Source organism: Megalops cyprinoides, chromosome 9 (assembly GCF_013368585.1).
Source record: "Megalops cyprinoides isolate fMegCyp1 chromosome 9, fMegCyp1.pri, whole genome shotgun sequence".
Lineage (NCBI taxonomy): Eukaryota > Metazoa > Chordata > Actinopteri > Elopiformes > Megalopidae > Megalops > Megalops cyprinoides.
The window spans coordinates 15,062,061-15,083,243 of NC_050591.1; the positions used below are offsets into that span (position 1 = coordinate 15,062,061).

Below are 21,183 nucleotides of genomic sequence, written 5' to 3' on the forward strand. Positions count from 1 at the left end.
GGGGTCTTAACGGCACAGTTTGTAATGCTGAAGCCTGTTTTAACCGGACTCTGCCATAGAGTTTTTAAACATTTTTACAAACACTTACACATTTGTGGCTTAACCACATTAACTATTAGGTACATAACAGAGAAAAATGTATCAAAAAAAGAGCGTGAGATTCAATTACCTACTTATGCACAGTCACCAAACTTGGCTGTACATGCTATGAGCTTGAGCCCTTGAGACAGGTCCACACACACTATAGACGATGGCTAATGGGCTTGTGGCAGTGCTGGATTCCCCACCCTAGGCTCCACCCCTTTTGCCCAGCACCACCCTCTTAGCAAACCTTCCCAGCATAGGCAAGGTTGTTCTCTCCTTCTGACGCCACCCCCACCTATCATCCCCCGGCGCTCTGCGTGCACTACCAGTGTTTCTCCTAATCAGGCTGACTGTCTGAACCAATTGGAGAGCAGATGCTAGGGGACATTGGGGGTGGAGTCTAATGAGGAGGAAGGCCTGCTCTTGTCTGACCCTGTTCTCTGCTGCTGACTGAACTCAATGCCTACACCCACCCCAGAGCAATCCTCCCATCCCCACAGTGCTTAATTCAAAATAATAATAAAGTGAATGTGCTACTATTCGTCCTCCTCCTCCTCCTCTGTACAATGTCTGCCATCTTCCCTGTCATGACTATGCACCTCAATAGTTTTCTCTGGATTGTAAAAAAAAGTATGACAAATAAAACTTTGAATAAAAACCTCTCTACTGTGAAGCACCTTTCTTTGTCTGGTTTGGGTGACAGTCTTTCCTAGACTCTTCATTGCCGTTGTGATGTGATACACAAAGGCAGGTTAAACAAAGGCAATTCAAATACATCACATTTGTTGATTCCTTGGACAGCGTGGTTCAGAATCACTAGACTTGTGTCGAGGCCATATTATAAATATTTAGAAAACCACATTAAAAGGGATCTAGGGTGTTACTTTGAGAACATAATAAACCCTGGGAAAGAGACCGGTTGGCAATACAGATACCAAGCATGTTTGAAACAGCCTTTTAAGGACATTTTGATTAATGTGTGCTTGGTACGTTCAAGTGAAAATACTTCCTTGATTACGGTTTCAAATACCTGACTTTTCCATGTACCTTTAAAATGGTTTGAAACTTTCTCAAATCTAAACTCAATAAAAGTCTAGACTTATCAGAAATTATTCACAAACATCAAACTTTTATTGCACATGATATTAACAAGAAGAAAAAAAAACGCATGGTACAATCAAAAAACAATGTACATCGTGTGCTTTTATAATTTACACAAAATTCTTCCCTGTACATTATTTACAAAGATACAGTAAAATTGTAAGAGGTCATTATCAATACAGACAATTCTTAATGGCACAGCAAAATCTCTCCTCCGTGTGCACTCAGAGATCCAAAGAACACACTGATCATGTGAAAAAGACTGGAAGGACAGCTGCTTAGTTAAAAAAAAGGAAGGAACCAGAAAACTGCATCTGATTTGCAGACAATGGATGTAATAGGGAGACCTGAACAAAGCTCTCATTAAAGTGCCCCAAGCCCTAGCTCAATGGCGCTCATCTGCCAGACGACATCCAACAACTGGAGCAACAGTGAAATACTAGTCCAGACATGACTGTATGTTGCATTGCATTAATGCCTAAAGATATAAAATATTTCATCATGAAGTACAGTTCTTTTGAGCTTCATTTAAAGCAAGACACAGGGGGGGATTGTTTCCCCTCCCATATTTCGTCCATTCCGAGGAACAGAGGCCCTGAGATATGCCAAAGAACCTGTGCAGGACTTCCATGCATTTGACTGCAGACTGTGATCCTGAGTGCTAGCTAATAACTGCACTTTGTGAATCCAACATGTACACACAGCTGATATTTATAAATCATATCAATGATACAAAATTGTCAAGAAAAGATTCAGTATCATGAATATTACGTGAGAGTTGCTAAATGTTGTATGCTTGAGTGTGTGTGTGTGTGTGTCTTTGTTGCTGTGCGTGTGTGAACGTGTTTCAATATCTTTGGCAACATAGTGATACGATGACTTCTTTTTCCCTCGTCTTCCCCTCAGTGCAAAGAAACACCATCCTCGTCCTCCCTCCCTCAACAGGCCAATGGCCTCTGGGGTCAGGGGTTTTTCTGAAAGAGAAGGGACAGACACACGCAGACTTCAGCCAGGCTCAGAGCACACAGTCTCAGTGTTGATTTGTGTTGCAGCAGTACACGCCAAGTACTGACCTCCATGACAGTGTGGACCCAGCCGAGCATGCTGTCGACGTTGCTGTAGACACCGGGTCTGTCCTTACGGGCGCAGCCCACCCCCCAACTCACAACCCCCACCAGCTGCCACCGACCGGACAGGTACACCAAGGGTCCCCCACTGTCCCCCTGAGAGAGACAGAGTGAAAGAGATGCTGTCAACAGCCATCACTTTACTATAGATCATTAAAGGCATCACTTCCGTTATTATTACTATTGTAGCTGTTAGCTTTCAAAGTCTTCAACAGTACTATTAGCATAGTGCCACAGAGTTGCTTTCACTGCTATCTGAATGAAATGAAAAGGTTTAGGGCATCCATAACCCTTTAAGTTGTGCAAGATTTGTCTGTCCCATTCTGTTATATATCTATACCATCAGAAGAACTGCTTTCCAGATCGAACATCACTCCTTGTACACATCATCACATTCACAGCAGAATGAAGATGAAATGCAAGTGTGTTAATGCAGGTTTGGGTAGATATCATCACCACCCTTCACATCAGATTTTTAGATGTTCATTCTTTTATTGGGACTAATGGTTATTCTTCATTCATTATTAGTATAACATGAGAAATGCATGCTTTCTGAGGGATGCCAGATCTGTCATGCTTTTAATTGTCTCATGTTCAGATTGCTGACTGTTGTAGATAAGGCCCTTTCAAAACTACAGATTAGAAGAAATTTTAGTGTATTTTCAAGATAAAGCCTGTTGCCAGCGACACCCTGAAGACCAACCTCTTCAAATATGGTAAGTCTTGGCTATTGTTTTTGCTCTTGAATTAATTGAATGGTTTCAAGTATGAACAGACCCTAACATTGCACTATGATATGAACTGCCTCAAGTTTCAAGATTAGGAACACCCTTCTCTTGCCTGACATTCTATGTGTATATCATATGGTGGTAATAAATAGTCATGTTTTTATTACCACAATGCACTTCACAAAGTGCTTCAAATTGAAATATCTGCTTGTATGAATGCCAAATTGTGACATACTCTACGCACTGGTATGTCACATAACCCCCAAAGTCTAAGAGCATGTCTATGTCCTGTTGATGGGTACCTGGCATGCGTCAACCTGGCCTTCCAAGTACCCAGCACACAGCATCCTGTCAGTGATGATGGAGCCATAGACAGTGGGACTAGTGCACCTGGTCCTGTCTATGAGCGGGACACTGGCCTTCTGCAGCACTGGAGACACTGACCCTGAGCGAGGGAGAGAGGAGGCGTGACTTTGACTTTTAAAAGCCTTTTATTTGAGGCCGTAAAGAAAGAGGATTGGAAGTGGAAAATGACAGCAAAGCCAAAAAGGAGCTCTTACCTTTCTCCTCCAGGTAGCCCCATCCTGTCACTACCATAAGGTCCCCGTTCTGTAAGTTCAGGTCCTGGGGGGGCAGACACACGGGCCGGCGGGTGTCTGGTGGCGGAAAACACAAGGAGTCACACCCCACAGATGTTATTTATAGGGTCAAATTATCCGGCATGAGCTGTATTTGTAAACTAAACATACTGGTGAAATATCACTTAGGTGGACCAATTTATTATCATTACAAGATGGATATCTCCTAAGCACACTGGCTTAACCCCTCTTGTCAGCCGTGGATAAAATGACATTATTTCTAAATGTTAGCAATTGAGATGAATTTTAATCCAGCCATTTCCTCCTGGTTGTCATATGTCAGTAAAACCACTAGAGGTCAGACAACACACACAAAAAACAGGTCTATCAAGCTCTGTATAATTCTCTTATTCACATTTTTGGTGGAATTGAAATGAATTATATGGGAGAACCATCTAGGGGGGTCTGGGGGAATGCTAAATGCTGCATTTATTATTTTTATAACTATTTATCATATGTTAATACATTTTTACTACAACTGGAAATATCAAAAAAAAAAAAATTAAACTATGAAAGAAAAAAATCTGAAAACATTTATATAAAAGACTTCTAGTACCACACTACTGGTGTAAGTGTGAAAAGATGCTAGAGTTTGCTCTGTATTGACATGGTAGCTGTGAGGTTTGTGTAAGATGATCATTATGGAAGCATTTCCATCATGAAAGAAAATGGGCAAATTGCTTGAAGCATCAAACTTATAACTTGAGACTGGTTTCTTTTGCATGTTGCACACTGTCACAACTACATGCTTATTCACAGTAAGAAACCAGTTAGTAAACATTTTCACAAAATGAGGCTTGCAAGAATCCCCTCCTCTGTTTTGACAAAATGAAGTAAAAAGAACTAATCCTCCTCTCTGCTTTACTTACGTAAATACGTACTTAAATGCAGTACTTTACGTACTTAAACGCAGTTTTTCCACAGCCAGTTGTGTTGTTGATGTTCCAGCCACAACCACATGTAGCAGTAAAAATGTTAACTGCAGTGCTTTTGAGTAAATTAGCTTTTGACCTTCACTGTGATTACGGTCAGTCAGGCCTTCAGGCTGCTTCCACCTTCCATCTCAATGCAGTGTCTAACTATTGACTCTGAAAATCTCTTCTAGCATCTTCCACCTCTCCTCCTAACCTCTCTCTACCTATACATCCACTGTGAACCGACATTTTATTTATATTACTTCATTGGTTGCCGTTGCCGTTTCCATAGCAATACGACTTTACATCAACTAAAACTGGTTGGTTCGAATCTGACCGGTGTCTGTGTGTCACTAAGAGAGGAGGCAGACAACATGGCTGATGGACATGAGGGTGGGACAGGAGAGCTGGAGTAAAGTGTTAGATGCAGGTGTACCTCCAACACTGAAGGGCTGGGTGAGCCGCATCATGGCCATGTCATAGTCGTTTCGGGCAGCGTTGTAATCTCCGTTCAGGATAATCTTGTCCACTGACATGCCCCCCGTCGACCCCATGTAGGTTCTGCCGGCCACCACACGCCACCGACTCACCTCCTTCTTACTTCTGCAAGGAGGAAGGGAGGGAGAGAGAGAAGGAGGCAGAGAGAAGAAAAGGGGGTAGTGACAGAAATAGTGGGACGGAGTGGGACAGGAGAAAGGGGAGTGGAGGGAGAGTGTGAGAGGTTAAGTTTCCTTCATTCCTTATTGGCCAGGTGAAGACCATAAAAAGACCTGCATGAGGAGCAGCTAGCATGTTGTATGCACATTGTGTCACATGTGGTAGGGCATGTTGCCTGGTTTATGTACAGCAATACATTGCAGTGTGTACTGAACTGTCATTTTCCTTGTATGATGCCACCTGTAGTATCACATTCCAACAGTGAAATTGCAGGTTATATACTGCGCAGCATACAGGGACCTGGGGAAGCACTGATGGTGCAGCAGTGTGACATAGCGGTAAGGAGCAGGACTTGTAAGCAAAAGGCTGATAGTTCAATTCCCTGCTGAGGCACTGCTGTTGTACTCATGGGCAAGGTAATTTACCCACAGTTGCCTAAGTAAATATCCAGCTGTATAAATGTAATTTGGATGTCAAGTGTGTGTATAATGTGTGAAAATGGTGTAAAATAACCTGGACAGTCTGCCCACAGAATGAAACCTGTATGAGTCTTATGTTGTGTGTTATATGAGTAGCGTGTTGCAGCCGCTTGGGGGTGGCCCGTGAAGTGATGCCTCTGAGGATATCGGGGCTGCCTGCGGGGCGGCACAGGGGTACTGACCCAGAGAAGCAGTGCGCTGCCGTGACGACCCAGCGCGTCGACACCAGAGAGCCGCCGCAGGTGTGCTGGCCGCTCTGCTGCAGGCTGACCTGCCAGGGCCAGTCCTGGATGACGGTGTCGGTGCCGCCCACGATGCGGTCCTGACTGGCCGGCTCCCCGCAGTCTGGAACACATCGGATATGCACACTGTTAAACCGAGGAGAGCGCTGCCCGGCACAGAGCAGCTACATTCTGCTACAGCAACGCTGAAGAGCACACAATAAGTGACAAAGAGGAAGGCTACACAACACTACAACACACCAGTCATAGGACCTTACACTTACAGTTGATGTACTCAGATTATTATAACAGTGATACACTGTAGGTGTCGTTATGACCTTGCAGTTAAAATGTTAGTGAGTGACATAATTCATTCAAAATGTTTTTTCATCCCAACAATGTTAACATAGTCAAACAACGTAGAACCTGTTTAAACACTGAAACGAACATTCATTGAGTGTGCCATGCGTCTAGTTCTGCTTCTGTTGTTGAAGGCAGGTCCAGTCATGCCTTGCAAGCTGTGCCAACCACGGCTTGCATGTTTGTGAGTGTGTGTGCTACTTCCAAATATATGCAATATTCCCAACACCCTTTGATCCTCTTGTAGTAGTGTCTAATGCAATCTCCAAGGCCTCCTGGTGGAATTTTTTTCCCACATAATGGGAGAACAGGGGACTTGGGAATAGAGACCATCCAAATTCCTTACTGAAACTAAAACTCTCTGACCTCAGAAAATGTCTCTTCTGTCTAAGCCCTGGAGGGGGGGTGGGTGTCAGCGGCAGGGGGAAGGAAGAGCTCACCCGAACAGGAGAGGGAGATCACTGAGCCAGAGGAGCAACTTTTTCTGAAAGATAAAAGGAGAAAAGGTCAGTATCAATGTCACTAACACTGCCAGTGATTTTACAAAAATTGGACAAAACAATTTTTTTTTTCAAGGAGAGAACGTTCAAACTGATGAACGTAACAGCGTTCACTACAAGAATCGCCAGTCCAAGTGAAGTGCTCTGATGCAATGTGCAGTTTGTGCTTTCTCTCACGCAGAGGGGTAAATCAGTGTTATGACACACAGCGTCTACAGCCAACAGCAGCTGCTTCACTGTGTTTCATGGAAAAGACACATAAGCAGCAAAACATCCACCTGCTCACTTCAACGTTTCACCTCCTGCTCATAGATACCGGTTACTCTTCAGTTTAACTGGCTAAACAGGAACTTCTCTCTCTACCTCTACTGATATGTTTTAAACATTCTGGTAGTGTAATGTTGCAGTACCAGTGACCTATGAGTACTGTTACAAATTTTCTTATTTTCTTTTTTAGTTGTGACAACAACAAACCACCACATAAACACATGTAAAAAAATATATTGCAAAATACATCAAAATTATTATAGAAATTAACTGACCTTTAACAGCTTTAAATGAGTTCACACTAGCTATCAATTTCAGGTAAGCAGACTGATTAATTTCATATTAAGCAGACATGCTGCTCTTATGCCCGGTAACAGCTACCGTATCCGTCAAAAGATATGCCAGACGCTATGCTCCTCTGCTACTGAGCGCAGACAAAAGCTTAACACTGGAACAGAATACTTTTTGAGTGACTGAAGCGTTTTTATTCCCTAATATTTTCATCTCTCAGACTGAATGTTGTAGCACCTTATTAACAAATTGCCATTCTCTGTAATGGTGGCTGGGTCTGTACCGTCATGCACTAAGTATCGACCCACACACATACACAAACACCGCCCCCACACAAATACGCACACACAAACAGACACGCACACAGACAGACATCCCGGGCACGGACCAATCATTCTTTCAGCTTGTGTCGTATGCATGTGCCATACTTGTTCATCTCGTTCAGCTCATTTGGAGGCTTTTCAAGAGAAACCGAAAATGAGGGAGATTGGGAGAAAATGCCTGGGGGCATTTTTCCCGTTTCCACGCCAAAAAACAGCGTGGATTATTCCATAGTCATTTGCTTTGTCAGTTATTTCAAACAATGTCACTATACTAATTCATATGCCACCTTGCGTTACACAGGGTGACAGATGGGCAGTACAGTGAATACCGCTAACAATGAAAGGAATGGAACAGCTGTGAAAAGTGTAAGGGTAAAATGACAAAGTGTGAAAAAGCGTGACAAACCGCTAATAAAATAACACATCAACTGGTTGAACATGTCATATCTGGGTGATTCCTGGGGCTTACCGGTCTATGACAGCCTGCTGGATAGAGTTGGTCAGGGCCGCAGTGGTTCCGACTGCACAGAATGATGTCTTCAGAGTGGACGGCAATGTTTGGACATTGACATTAGAGCTGGTGGGATTTCTGGGGATCAGAGTTGAAGGAGGTGTTACACAGCTGAGACATGCATCTTGTCTCAACTCTACAGGTACTGAGCATGCAAAACAGATGCAAGGTTGTTCCAACATTTCAGAACTAAGCTTCTGGGCACATGTTTGAATATTGACGAAATACCTGGGAGATAAACTGAAAGCATGTTTGAGATGTGCTGCCTGTTGGTGGCGTTTTAACCTGTCGGTGCTTAGATGAATGAGCATGTCATGCTGAGACTTTGCAAGACTGGGCCTGCAATATTGCGTGGTGGTCTGAGGACTGAACTTTAAACCAGGAGGCCTGCAGGTTTGAATCCACAGTGGGGCAGTTCTGCTGTGTCCTCAGGCAGGACCCTTAACTTGGGCTGCTTCAGTAAATAGCTGGCTGTATTTACTGACAATATACAGTATTAACATATAGCAAGACGTGCGGGTCTTCCTGGAGCTTTTGTTAGCTAAGCAAATAAAGAATATAAAGACAACCCATAGCGACAGGCATCAGCAAAGCGCTTGTGACTGTTGTCGTGTGCTGGGGGTGCGCTGCGGCCCCGTTTGACTCACTTTGTGTAGCCTAGCTGCTGGCATGCAGTCTGAGTGTGCTGCTCTTTCCAGTCCTCTGCGCACACTGTCCTCCACCCCGACTGCTCGCTGTACACCTGCAGGACCTTGCTCGTTGTCATCAGTCGCACTGCGGAGGTAGGGACAGAGATGAGCCGAATCTCTCCTTTATTTAACTGGGGAAGTCCCACTGAGATTGAGGAATGTCTTTTTAAAGAGTTCTGGCCCAGAGTATAGCATAAAAACACAGCCCTTAATGGTAGTTCACAAAAAGGCCTCAGGGTTTTTAACCACTAGTAATCTATGGTATGGTATAATCTCATCGCACCGAATGACCAAATGCAAATTTAGCTTTGAAGGTGCCTGGTGCCATTTGAATTCTGTAGATAAAACTAATATTATTACACAATTAAATTTAGGCTGTCTGGAGAACACCATTATATGTTTCATAGAAAACGTTTGGTTGCATAAGCACATGATAAACGGCCTTGTATGGTATGACCAGCCAAGCACTATCCCCAGGTTTTCCTTTCCTCAGGGAACAATGCAGGTTGTTTTTGACCTCGCCAGTCTCTTATGACCCTGCTGCAAGATATTCAGTGTACATGCATATCAGAGCTTTACCTGGGAAGGTGGTGTTGGCGGTAAGGCTGGACACACAGGTAAGCTCGTCCTCTCCCCCGGCGCAGTCTGCCTTCCCATCGCAGGCCAACTCCAGGGGGATGAACTTCGCTGACCTGACGCAGAAGAAGTACTTGCTGTCGATCAGTTCCTTGACTAGAGGAACGCAGGAGAGAGCGAGTGGAGACCCGAAGGAGGGGGGGAAGAGGGAAAAGAGAATGGAGGGAAGGACTGATTATGCAAGTAAATGGTGTTATGTCATGAAGTGCTCTAGGTGGGCCATCATGACACTCAAAAAGGCAATGAGGGGAGGCGGGGGTTAGAAGGACTCACTAAAGTATCCTGCCACTGCCAGTATGCCAAGCACCACCAGTACTGACAGTGTAGTGAACAAAGGTTTCTTCCATTTATTGGGCTTCTCTTTCTGAGTCTTTGGAGCGGTCATGGCTTTTCTGCGTCTGCCGGGCTGAGCAACTGGGGAGACAGAACAGCGTGATATGTATGATGATGATCTATATAGCTATACCTGGTGTGTGTGTGAGTGTGTGTGTGTGTGTGCATATTATATATATTATATATTGTATTTCGTATATGCTTTCTTATAATATATATTTACTGTAGCTGCTTTGACAGTGGAAAGTATACAGTGCTTGTCTTGTGACATTTTAATTTAAGTCTGAACTTAAGGGAGAGAAAGAGAAATACAGTAACACATACAATTTGGTAGCATATGTTGTGCATGGCTCCTGCACAAGTTTTTAACTCACCTGATCTCTTTTGAACTGCTCTATCATCTCACAAAGAAGACATTGCTACTTCAAGGAAATTATGTCAGCCTTTACCTCAACCTCCTCTAAAAGCTTACCTTGGTGTCTCTGAGGGTTGAGGGGTCTGGTACTCTCTACAGCAATCTGTGTGTCTGTCTGAGATATGACAAGAGAGAGAGAGGCAGAGAGGGAGAGAGGAACAAGATTAAAAGTTACTGACTGGCCTTGGTCAAGCATCTCATTTCCATCCTTAAAATGGACTCCAAAAGGAAACTGTCTCATATACAATTTAATTGGGTTGGAGGTTAGTTTATTATTTGAACTAGTGTTCTCACAAAGTGAGAAATATAAAGCTTTAATTCGCACTACAGAGAGGAACATCTGTTTGTATTCTGTTGGAATATAAAAGCACACGGTGTGATCTAGCTCTCCTTTTGCCTCCTGTTGTATCTTCAGCTGATCTCCCTTCAGCAGGCACTGTGTAGTGTTTGTTCACCTGTGACTACAGTGTCTCTGTGCATCTGGCTCATGTGACCCGGTGACTAACAGCTGTGAAGCGGAAAAAGAGCGGGCCACCGCACGACTGTCAGGGTGCCAGAGGCACGCGTGTGTGTGTGTGTGTCCACCGCAGAGATACCACAGAAACTCTTGTCTTGTCACAACAGACTAAAACAGTGGCAGTGCGACTCTCGCCCTAGCGATGACCCGCTCGTCTCAGCTTCCACTTTCACACTGCCTTCATCTCTCAGGGCTCCAGGCATTCTGAGAGCCGGTTTGACTGAGACTCGTGCGAGAAGCGCTTCCCTCAGAAGACTGTTTGCTTTGGGTGCTGCCCGTTTCCTCTGACGCTTCAGGTGATCAGGACATCAATTTAGGGGTGAGGGAGGGAGCCAGACAATGGTTCTAGTCTCACCTCTCTCTTCTGAAAGTTGCTTTAGCTGTTTAAAACTTGATGGGGTTGGTTAAATGATAGTTGTTGTTTGCAAGGGTTTTACTAGGGGTATAGGTCTAGGCCCTATATTGTTAAGTTATAGTCAAGTTATACAGCTTGTAGTTAATCAATATCTGACACCTGGAAAAACCTTGCCAGACCTGGCAAGGCTGACGCCCAGTGACAACCAACGTCGTCACACTCACATTGTGCTGGTAGTTGTTGCGCTTACAACTAATTCTCACTCAATGGATTCTCAACTTTTTCCTGGATTCTAGCCCTCTGTATTATTGTCCGTTTGACGTCCCTTTGCACAGCTAACAATGGCCAAACCCATCAGCTATGAAATGAGCGTAATCTGAGTTTCACCTTTCAAAGGGCAGCAAAACACCAAAGGCTTAATAGTTGTAATTACAAAGGGTGAGCTGATTTACACCAGCATCTGGGTCATTCTGAGGGTGAACTTAGCCACAGGTCTGGCTGGATGCCAAACCCTGCTTTTCCTGTTGTGTTTACACCCACACACATACACTCACACACTCACACTCACGGGGACTTGCTCTCCCTAACATTCTCGGTTTCACTATTGACGCTTTAACAGTTGACCCGCCCAGCCAAAACTGCACTCGTTTCCTGTGAAATTTACCCATGACGTGAAACCCATGACATGTATGATAATCTTGACAACACTGCTGTGACACCAAACACTATGAGGGCTAGAGAGTGGCCCTACTGTCTTATGACGCAGACAATCGAGTTCCATACAAAGGGTCATAAATGTCAGTCAAACAATGGTAAAGAATGTGCCTCAAGTTATAAAATATATGCAGCTTCATTTAGCATGAGTAGAACATGGACATTCAGTTGGGGGGTTATTAGATTTATTGATATACATAATTATTTATTACAAAACTATATTGTCTAATGCCTGGTACTTTTTCCTTTGAATACTCTTTTTCACTTCCTTAATCACTAAACATTCACACAACACTTCAGATTTGCAGTGGTGAGCATGACACAAGCTGTGGATTGACTTGACTCCATTGATCTGCACAGCTAAAAGGGCTGCGAGTGTAATTAACCGTGACCTGTGTACCCGGTATTTTGTTTCAAGGAGTCACTTGCGAAGCTAATCACAGTAGTCGGCACTACCTAGTATAAGGTGATAATACAGGCAGCATGGGAGAACTTCTCATTTTGCCAAATCATGTAATTCACAAGGGTGATAAAAATCCATGAAAAAAATCAGTATGTGTAAGATGAGGTAGATTGTAAGGAAACTGCTTAATGTATTTGTGTGTGTGTGTGTGTGTGTGTGTGTGTGTGTGTGTGTGTGTGTGAGAGAGAGAGACTGTGCATGTGCGTGTTACCTGTGTCTTTCTCTTGACGTGTAGATACTGATTAGAATCAGGATTTTATATGTAGTGGAAAATTACAAGACTGTATAGAACAGATAAAAGGAAGAGAGTATCAAAGCATGAATAAGGAACTCAGGAGAATATAGGTCAAAGGAGGAGCTACAATAAGCAGATAAACTGGAATGGAAAAATAATCAAGATTGAAATCAGATGGAAAAAATCACAGAAGTGATGGAAACAATGTAGAGAAGGAGAGAAAGGGAGGCAGGATAAGCAAAATGGTGTGGGATGGATCAAAACAAAGAGAAAGAGAGAGATCTGCCTAGGCAAAAGGACCAGAGAGGATGAAGTTGGGGGGAGGGGGAGGGTCATTGAACAGAACCTGAAATTCCGCTTTGTGTGTGGAGTAACCAGGTGTGTTATTTACAGACTGACTCTGCAAAACCAACAGGTATCCACAACCATGACAGTGCAGTGTTGGGGAACTGCACACAGATGATATGAAAATGCAGACAAATTCATTTGTTGTTAATTTCAGCCAAAATCATACAAAAACTCTTAAGGTCCTATGACACTACTTCCTCAATTGTGGACCCTGAGGAACTGCCATCTGTGGGGGGCCCCTCTGGCACCTGGCACTCACTCAGGCATCTCCCAAAACTCAGGCGCAGCTGAGTGACGATGAGGTCGTACACCTGCAGCTCAGCAATGAAGCTCCATCTGGTTAACTGAAAAAGCCACTGTGACAGCTGCCATTCAATGACTCATCATAAACCCTGACATACAGTTTAAGGAACCACAACAACAAAACAAAAAAATCCCCTTCACAACAGAAAAAAAGAACTGAGACAACCAAATCCTTTCGACAAGTTTTATCCCCTCAGAACTTGACCCACATCGACAATACACCCATTTTTCACCGAATCACCAAAACTGGGTCAATCGTGCATCTGAAGACCGAAGCAGACTTCTTTTGTTGACAGTGACAGGGCTCTCGCCATTGTGGCATGCGGCGTAATCAGATTGAGCAGCAGCCCTGTGCAACGGTTAAGCACCTCAGCCGTTGGTGTGCAGGGCTCCTATGTACACTACAGTATCCCAGTGCAATGCACACAAATCACCCTTCCTGCTTGAAACATGGCAGCTTCTTCCAAAGAGGAACCACAGCTCTGGACAGTTAATGTCCCTCTTCCCTGATACCTGGAACAACTGCCAAAACTGACAGAATGCTGATAAACCTCTGAGTTTCTGTCTGCCCCCTTTTAATCTCTCCCCAGATCGCATTGAAATCAAGTGCTCACACTACAGGAACAGACTTTGGTCTCTGTACGTTCAATGGAGCTGTTGCCACTACAACATTAGTGTCCATTGAATACTGTATTAGAGTATCTATATTTCAATCTCATATCTTTATGGAACGGTGATATCCTTCATGGCATATACATTAAATAAAATGATCAGACACTGAAATTACAAAGCAACACTACATTTCAGATACAGACACTCAATATGACAGTAGAAGTATGCTGGACACTGGATGTGTAATGCTTGATAATGAGGTTTTAGTAACTCCGTGAAATAGTCAAAACCAATATCCCGGCACTGACCATGACTGTTATCCTTATAGTAGTCTTTGGGTGACATGATCCCAATGCCTTGTCCAAATCATCAGAGATATTCCCAAGTGTACTCACCCTCATTGTGGCTTTGATCCAGCCCCAGAATCTGCCGGGACGGACAGAGGGGTCAGGTAGAGGGGCAGCCGAAACTAAGCTCAAGAGCTCCCCGGCCTTGAGCAAAAGGAATTCCACCAATACTTCCTTCTGACTAGTAGTCGTTTAAGCACTGTATCCAAAAAAAAATTTCTATCTCACTCTACTGTGCACTGGTCTATATCTCCTCCTCCCTCTCCTCCCTCTCTCTCCACTTTTGTTCTTCCTGTCCGTTGTCCTTTGTCTCTCCCCGGCCACCTGATGCGTCTCTGTCACCTCCTCCAGCGAGCGTTTCTTCCCGCGGGGTTTCTGAACACTGGAGAATGGCTGTGCATTCCAGGGCAGGGATCTGCGCAAACCCCCCGAGGGAGATCCAGCCCCTCAAGAAAGCTTTCCTTGAAACAGGACACCTCGATACCTTCTCTGCAGCTGTCCCCGCCCCCAGCTCCCCAGGTTTTGACACGCCCACCCCCATGAGTAACAGTGCCACCTGGCTTGTGCTGAACTCTCCTCCATCAGGGCGTGGTCATTCCCTGTCAGCTCTCGTCAACAGGAAGGGAATGACTGCTTTTTTTGGGTTTCTTTTTCATGACGAGTTTTGCTCACACCTTGAGACTGAGAGTGACTCTTCACACTCAAAGGATGTTTTCCATACTGACGTCTGAAACTTGTGTTACTTCTCAGATGTGTTGTAACCAGGAAATTATCAGTATATATACACACACTATATATATATATATATATATATATATATATACATATATATATATATATATATATATATATATATATATATATATATATATATATATATATACATATACATAGTGTATGTGGGCGCATGTGTATATAAATAAAAATATACATAAATAGAAAATGTTGAACTGCTGGAAATACGTGAGAAAACTTGCATTGCATATGTGCGTTAGTATTCAAACACTGAATTTCTCAGTGCCAGGGTGCAGCATCAAAGTGAAAAAATGACATGGAAAGCAGATGCAAATTTACATTTGCTTGTCTAAATGCACCAATGAGTAGCCTACAAGTCAGGCTGAGCAAAAGTCACAAAAACAACTGCACATACAGCTCTTCTGTGTTGTCTGTATTGCACTAACCTGAACTATTCTTTGTTTTACAATGCTGAAATTCATCTTCACTCTCTTCTATAAAAACATGGTAAAACTGTGTAGCCTGTCTAACTGACCCCTGACTACACTGCCTGTCTCATTGCCATCTTGTTTTTCTCATCTCCACCCACACATCTCCCCCACCACCCACATAAAGGTTTTGAACCATCCAGATTGCATATGCAATTCCCTCAACCTTACAGCCCTTACCTGTGCTAGGCTACCTCTACCCTTCCCCCGTTTCTTTACCTCTTGATGCATCTCTGCCTTCCCCTAATATAAATATTAGTTAAATGTTCAGTAATGTCCTGAGGATGTTCTGCGGATCTCTCCTGCTGCTTGGTCTCTCACTGACACTGCATGAAGGTCCTAGGTTGAGATCTCACGATAATGACGTGCAGTGCGCTCTGCTCCCCCTGGAGGTCGGGCACCAAACAACAGGGCACTATCCTTGGCCTTGGCCTCCAGCCAAACGTTCAAAGTTCATTATGTACCGGGTGAGCAAACCATATAGTGCACCAGACATGTAAGATTGAGGCTTCTGACGACTTAATAATATTATTATTATTATTATTATTATTAATACGATACGTGTATCGTATTAGTTGTCCTATAGGCTGTAATTGTACAAATCTGATAGTACTGTGTCCTCAAACAGACCTTGCTCTCAGCTGAGAACTGTCTCATTGTGGAACTGTACACATCCTGTCCCCGTACTGTCGCTATACTTGCTGTATGCACTTTTGTGAGTCGCTTTGGATAAAAGCGTCTGCTAAATAAATAAATGTAAATGTAAAATAATAATATAGACCAAAAAAAAACAAAACAGCAGGATGCAATCGGCGCGTGGCAAACGTACCTCTATTTGTTGAAAAGCTTGAAAAGCATCCAAGAGGCTTCAATTGGCTATACATACGGTCACCGACAAGATCCGTCAAACAGACCTTCATTTAGTAGCCAAGCCACACAAAAGACACCACAGAAACGTATATTGCGGATTTATTGATGCACACTGTTCGGCTCGTTCAGACACTGACAGGCTCCATAAAAAACATACCATTCACTAAACTAAACTAGCCTCCCGAAAACTAAATCATAGAGTAGGCGACTTACCCACTGCCGCTCCGTCAGACCATCATTATCACGACAACATTAACTAAATCAAGGTTTTATGTTGGAAAGAGTAAAACAAAACAAACAAACCAAAAACTAGGCTACTCTGCCAAATCGGAACAAACCAAAATACCCCCAAGATCATCTCCACCCTCCCCCATTGATGCTGACTCCCTAGGCCTTTTACATATCCGACATGGATGTGACCATTTAACCAGCAAACATGGACTGGTGTACTCGCCATTCACAGAAGAATGCTCCACCTGTTGCGATTTGCGGCAATGAGGAAAGTTACACTGACAATGGCTAATGCAGACAGGTTGCTGGTTAGATCGTCCGCAGTTACAGCTTTCATTTAAATTGGATTAATATCCGTTTAGCCAACTTGCTGTGTTGGTAACATTCAGTTTTGGGTTCCGTTCTTTTCCACTCCAAAATGACATGCATCGCAGAGGCGTGATTCGAAGATGACATGAAGCAATTTACCCCAGACTTAGAATCTACATTTAATCTACATTCAATCTACATCTAAATTTGGCCAATTTCAATTCTGATTTCATGTAAACTCAAAAATAAACAATAGCTCGAGTCCACGTGGTAGATGGTCTTCACAACAAGTACATTTGCTGGAATTCGGATTTGGAATATCATGATGGTTCGTTTCATTTCATTGCGCTAATTTCCAAGGGCATTAGGGTCCTTAACATATCCGTTCGCGACAATTCTATTGATAACAAAAGCACCAAACCAAAATAGATGATATGTATCCCGTAATATTAGTCTCCAAATTTGCCCTGAAAATCCAAAGACAGTGTACTTGCCCGTAGAAAGCCGGCAAACTCAGTGCCGAATGAAGGCAGACATAGCCGAGAGCACAAGCGCACTCGACGCCCACCACAAGCAGACGTAATGCAGGACTTTGAACCTTTGTATGTTAGCCTCCCACGCTGGTAACGTACTGAATATCCTCACAGAACAATGGAGCTGTAAGCGTTCTCGTCCATTTGTCTCGTCGCCAGTCATACAACACCCCACACGCCAGTTCTAAATCCTGACCTGTCCTCACAGCGACTTATGACCACTGTTCTGGTTTGTTATAGAGGCTCCCTGGTTTTATTATGCATTTATCAACTCTTCAGACTGGACTGCATAATTTGGTCAAGATAAAAAAAAACAAAAAAAAACAACACTTCCTCAAGATGAAAACACTGTTTATTAGCCTCCCTCTCCCTCGTGCCAAGTCCTGGATTTTGCTGCTCTCACGTCATCCATAAGGCCATAAGGAAGATATCCAAGGCCATGTACTGTAAGAGTGTTTCGCTCAAACTTGAGGAAATTGAAATTTAGATGTACTGAAGCCACACTTTACAACACCTTGATTTTACAATAGAGCTACGCACAAGCCAACCAAGTCTGGTCAGTAAATAAAGGAGATGACCCAGAGTCACAAACGTATCCTGTGTCCTCTTTGTTGAATTCACACCTGGTTCATTGCTCATTGTCACACACACTTATGCAGATAAAAGGAGGGTAAGTTCACCATCTGCCCATCTGTGGGGTGCATATCCAGTGTGACTGCACTGGCTGATGCACCACACTCACACACAAACACACACACACGCACGCATGCACTCACGCACGCATGCACACACAAATGCAAGCAGAACCAAATTTTACAATTTCCCTGTTGAAATGCAGCTGGTAAAATACAGTTCTGCAATTGGCGTGTTTTAAATTGATGTTTTAGACACGACATCCAATTGCACATTTCACAAACATTCTTATCAATTCTTACAATTCTATAATTAACATAATGTATAATGAAGAGTTTTTGGGGACAGGTGAACGTTCTCCTTCACAACCGGAATCAGTTCATCTTCATCCATCCAGCTATGGATACAAAAATGGAGGTTTGAAGTTGTTATAAATAAGGAAATCTGCTAAAGAAAAGAAACGTGATGGCACTAATGTTACTGGAAAGCTGCTTGTTTGTTGTCCTGAATGGCTTGTGGGCAAGTGGGTGTTGGTTGTGTGATGTAGAGAGGGTTAGAATGTGTTGTGGCTGCTCATGGTATTGCTGTACATGTTGATTCTGTGGTGGGTTAGGAGGGCCACAGTGTGAGGCCATCACTTGCTAGGTTGTGTAGTAAGCTTGTTTTCAAAGGCTACCCATGTGCAAACACACCGACGTCTGTTTGCTTCCCTCTTTCAAATGCACTTTGTTGAATTAGCTGCCTGCACCAGCTGACATGACTGTGGCAAACATATCAGTACGAACAAAATTATGAAAATATATTCTGACTGACTGACATGATGTCCCAGTGGGATTTGTATATCCATCTAAATTCTGCAGCTTTTTTTCCAGTATTACAGACGTGAGCTACAGCCACAGCAATACTGACATATCAGTACAGAGCAATACTTTCTCACTTCTTTTTTGTAACACAAAAACCTGAAGACATGGACAAAACAGCCAACCAACAAGTGACCGATATTCCCAAAAGGAAATAATTCCTAAATCTCACCCTAACCTCAATATGAACTTTGACTGAGCGTAGTAATTGTAAACCTTGTACCTTATTAAACTTTTGATTTTATTAGTGAGAGGTCATAGTCCTGATTTAAATTCAACCTCTCTTTTCAGACACTAAAAGCACATCGAGACAAGAATTATGTGACTTGTTTCACATGAAGTTTTTTTTTTTGAATCTGAAATCCTTAATGTCTTGTGTGAAAGAGGCTGAAGCAATCATTTATGGACTAGATCGAAAAAACAGACTTACGGAAAAGGGTCCAGGTAGTCTTCAGGTGGCCTTTATGAAGATCCTGGAGAAAGTCAGGCAGAGACAACAATTTAAATGTAGATCCTTTTTTCGCTTCCTCTCCTCTTGAACTTGTTTTGATTTTTTTTTCTTTGAGCTTCTTCTTCTTCTTCTTTTTAATTTTTATCAATACATGCACACACTCCCATTAACTCAATCTGTCTGTCCCTCTCTCACTCGTTTGTCCTGTTGGTCAGACCTCCTCTAACACTGTTCAAACAGTATATCACGCTGGAAACAGTCCTGGCCTATCATGTCCTTCTCTTAACCCCTCTCGCTCCTCCCCCACCTCACTGCCCAGTCATCAAAGCTTCCCAGAAAGGAATGCTTCTGCCAGCAAAGGAGTACATTGCCATACACTTCCTCCACACTGCCTGTCTGGCTGATCACTCCCCTTCCTCCATTTTTATAATGAGGTGTGTGAGTATGTGTGCTGGAGCGGTGCGCTTTATGCCCAGAGGAGTTGCCATTATTTTTTTTTCCTCCCATTTCATAATTCAAGTGTCACTTTTCACACGTTCACAGGTTCAAGGAAACACTTAAGGAAACAAACCTACCCTGTTCTTATAAATCTTACTCATACTTTACAATAAATGTAAATTGTAAATGAATATTATAGCACTATATACAGAGCAATACTTTCTCACTTCTTTTTGTAGCACAAAAACCTGCAGACATGGAAGAAGCAGCCAACCAACAAGTGACTGATATTTCCAAAAGGAAATAATTCCTACATTTCACCCTAACCTCAATGTGAACTTTGACTGAGCTTAGTATTTGTAAACCTTGTGCCATATTAAAACTATTGATTTTATTAGGGAGAGGTCATAGTCCTGATTTAAATTCAACCTTTCTTTTCAGACACTGAAAGTACATCAAGACAAGGATGATGTGATGTGTTTCTATCTATACAGTATAATGTAAAATAAGTGAAATGCATTATGCAACAACCAAAAGTATTTTCACTCAGATTAATCCATACCACATTTAAATATTTCATGTGTATTTGTACAGCAGTGAAACTGTCAGAAAAAACTCTGACTCACACTGTTTGTTGTTTATGACAACTGGAAATACAGGAGTGTGTTTCCATGTTTTCCATGTTGTAGCATTCTTTGGCAGCTTGTTGCTGTCATGACTAATGACTCTGCTGTATGAAAACACAACTGACACATTCTTGTGTGGTGCAATATTCTGTTGCCCTTCTTAGGATGCTGTCTCTGCCTGAAGCATTGGCAGCTGTGTTCCCGCGTCAGTCCGCTCCATGGTGGCTACTCTGGTGATTGACAACCTTCAGTCTGAATTTCCACACAATCAAAGTCTAAAGATTCTGATTGATGTGATTATAGCAGTGCTTATATTTGGCTTGGAGTGCGATGAAGAGATTGCATCTGACCACAGGCCAAGGTTGTTGATCCCCATTTGGATATCATAGACAGGGTAAAAAAGCTGGGAGAGGGGGTAAAGAACAGAGGCTGTGAACTGCTGATGCAGAAAGGAAATGCTAAGAGGGCTTTTTATATTCGAGGAAGGAACGAGTTTGTCAAGGTTTGGTTAATTGCGTAGGTATTGTCTGACAGTTCTCTTTCTGTGATGCAAAGCATTGCGTGTAAGATTCTTTTACCCCAACATTCCCTTGCCCATGCATGACCAAAATGGCAAATTATCAAAAATCAACAGAAATATGTAATTTTCTCATTCCCAGAGAAACTGACGTTTACTGTCAGAATTCACTTTCAATGCATTCAGGTCATTTGTCAAACGACAACTGTACAGCAACAATGAAGAATTCACAAAAAGGCCTTTAAGAATACAGAAGGAACAATAGAAGAATGGAAGAGCACCTTCACTGTGAGAGTTGTCAATTACCCAGCATGCCCTTGTACA

General features: G+C 43.0%; 1 protein-coding gene across 2 annotated transcripts; it reads right to left on the bottom strand.

The window, feature by feature from the left end:
• Nucleotides 1-1,310: 1,310 nt before the first annotated feature.
• Nucleotides 1,311-19,493, bottom strand: tmprss4a (transmembrane serine protease 4a). 2 transcript variants are annotated; one of them, XM_036537345.1, is made up of 13 exons: nucleotides 19,258-19,493; nucleotides 10,332-10,389; nucleotides 9,800-9,940; nucleotides 9,470-9,622; nucleotides 8,849-8,975; nucleotides 8,160-8,279; nucleotides 6,750-6,793; nucleotides 5,911-6,073; nucleotides 5,029-5,195; nucleotides 3,601-3,696; nucleotides 3,343-3,485; nucleotides 2,259-2,408; nucleotides 1,311-2,159 (listed from the first exon to the last, which is right to left on the bottom strand). In XM_036537345.1, the coding sequence occupies exons 3-13, from the start codon at nucleotides 9,909-9,911 to the stop codon at nucleotides 2,148-2,150; spliced, it is 1,287 nt and encodes a 428-aa protein (XP_036393238.1). In that variant the 5' UTR covers nucleotides 9,912-9,940; nucleotides 10,332-10,389; nucleotides 19,258-19,493; the 3' UTR covers nucleotides 1,311-2,147. The 2 variants fall into 2 exon arrangements, with proteins under 2 accessions (XP_036393238.1, XP_036393237.1); XM_036537344.1 differs by lacking the exon at nucleotides 19,258-19,493 and adding an exon at nucleotides 14,217-14,599.
• Between the last annotated feature and the right edge of the window lie 1,690 nt (nucleotides 19,494-21,183).

What these genes read in the sequence shown, in the direction of transcription:
- tmprss4a (XM_036537344.1), bottom strand. An exon ending in GATCTCCCTCTCCTGTTCGG is followed by an intron (nt 6,074 to 6,749) that starts GTGAGCTCTTCC and finishes GATGTGTTCCAG; the next exon opens with ACTGCGGGGAGCCGGCCAGT. An exon ending in CCAGCCCTTCAGTGTTGGAG is followed by an intron (nt 3,697 to 5,028) that starts GTACACCTGCAT and finishes TTCCGCCACCAG; the next exon opens with ACACCCGCCGGCCCGTGTGT.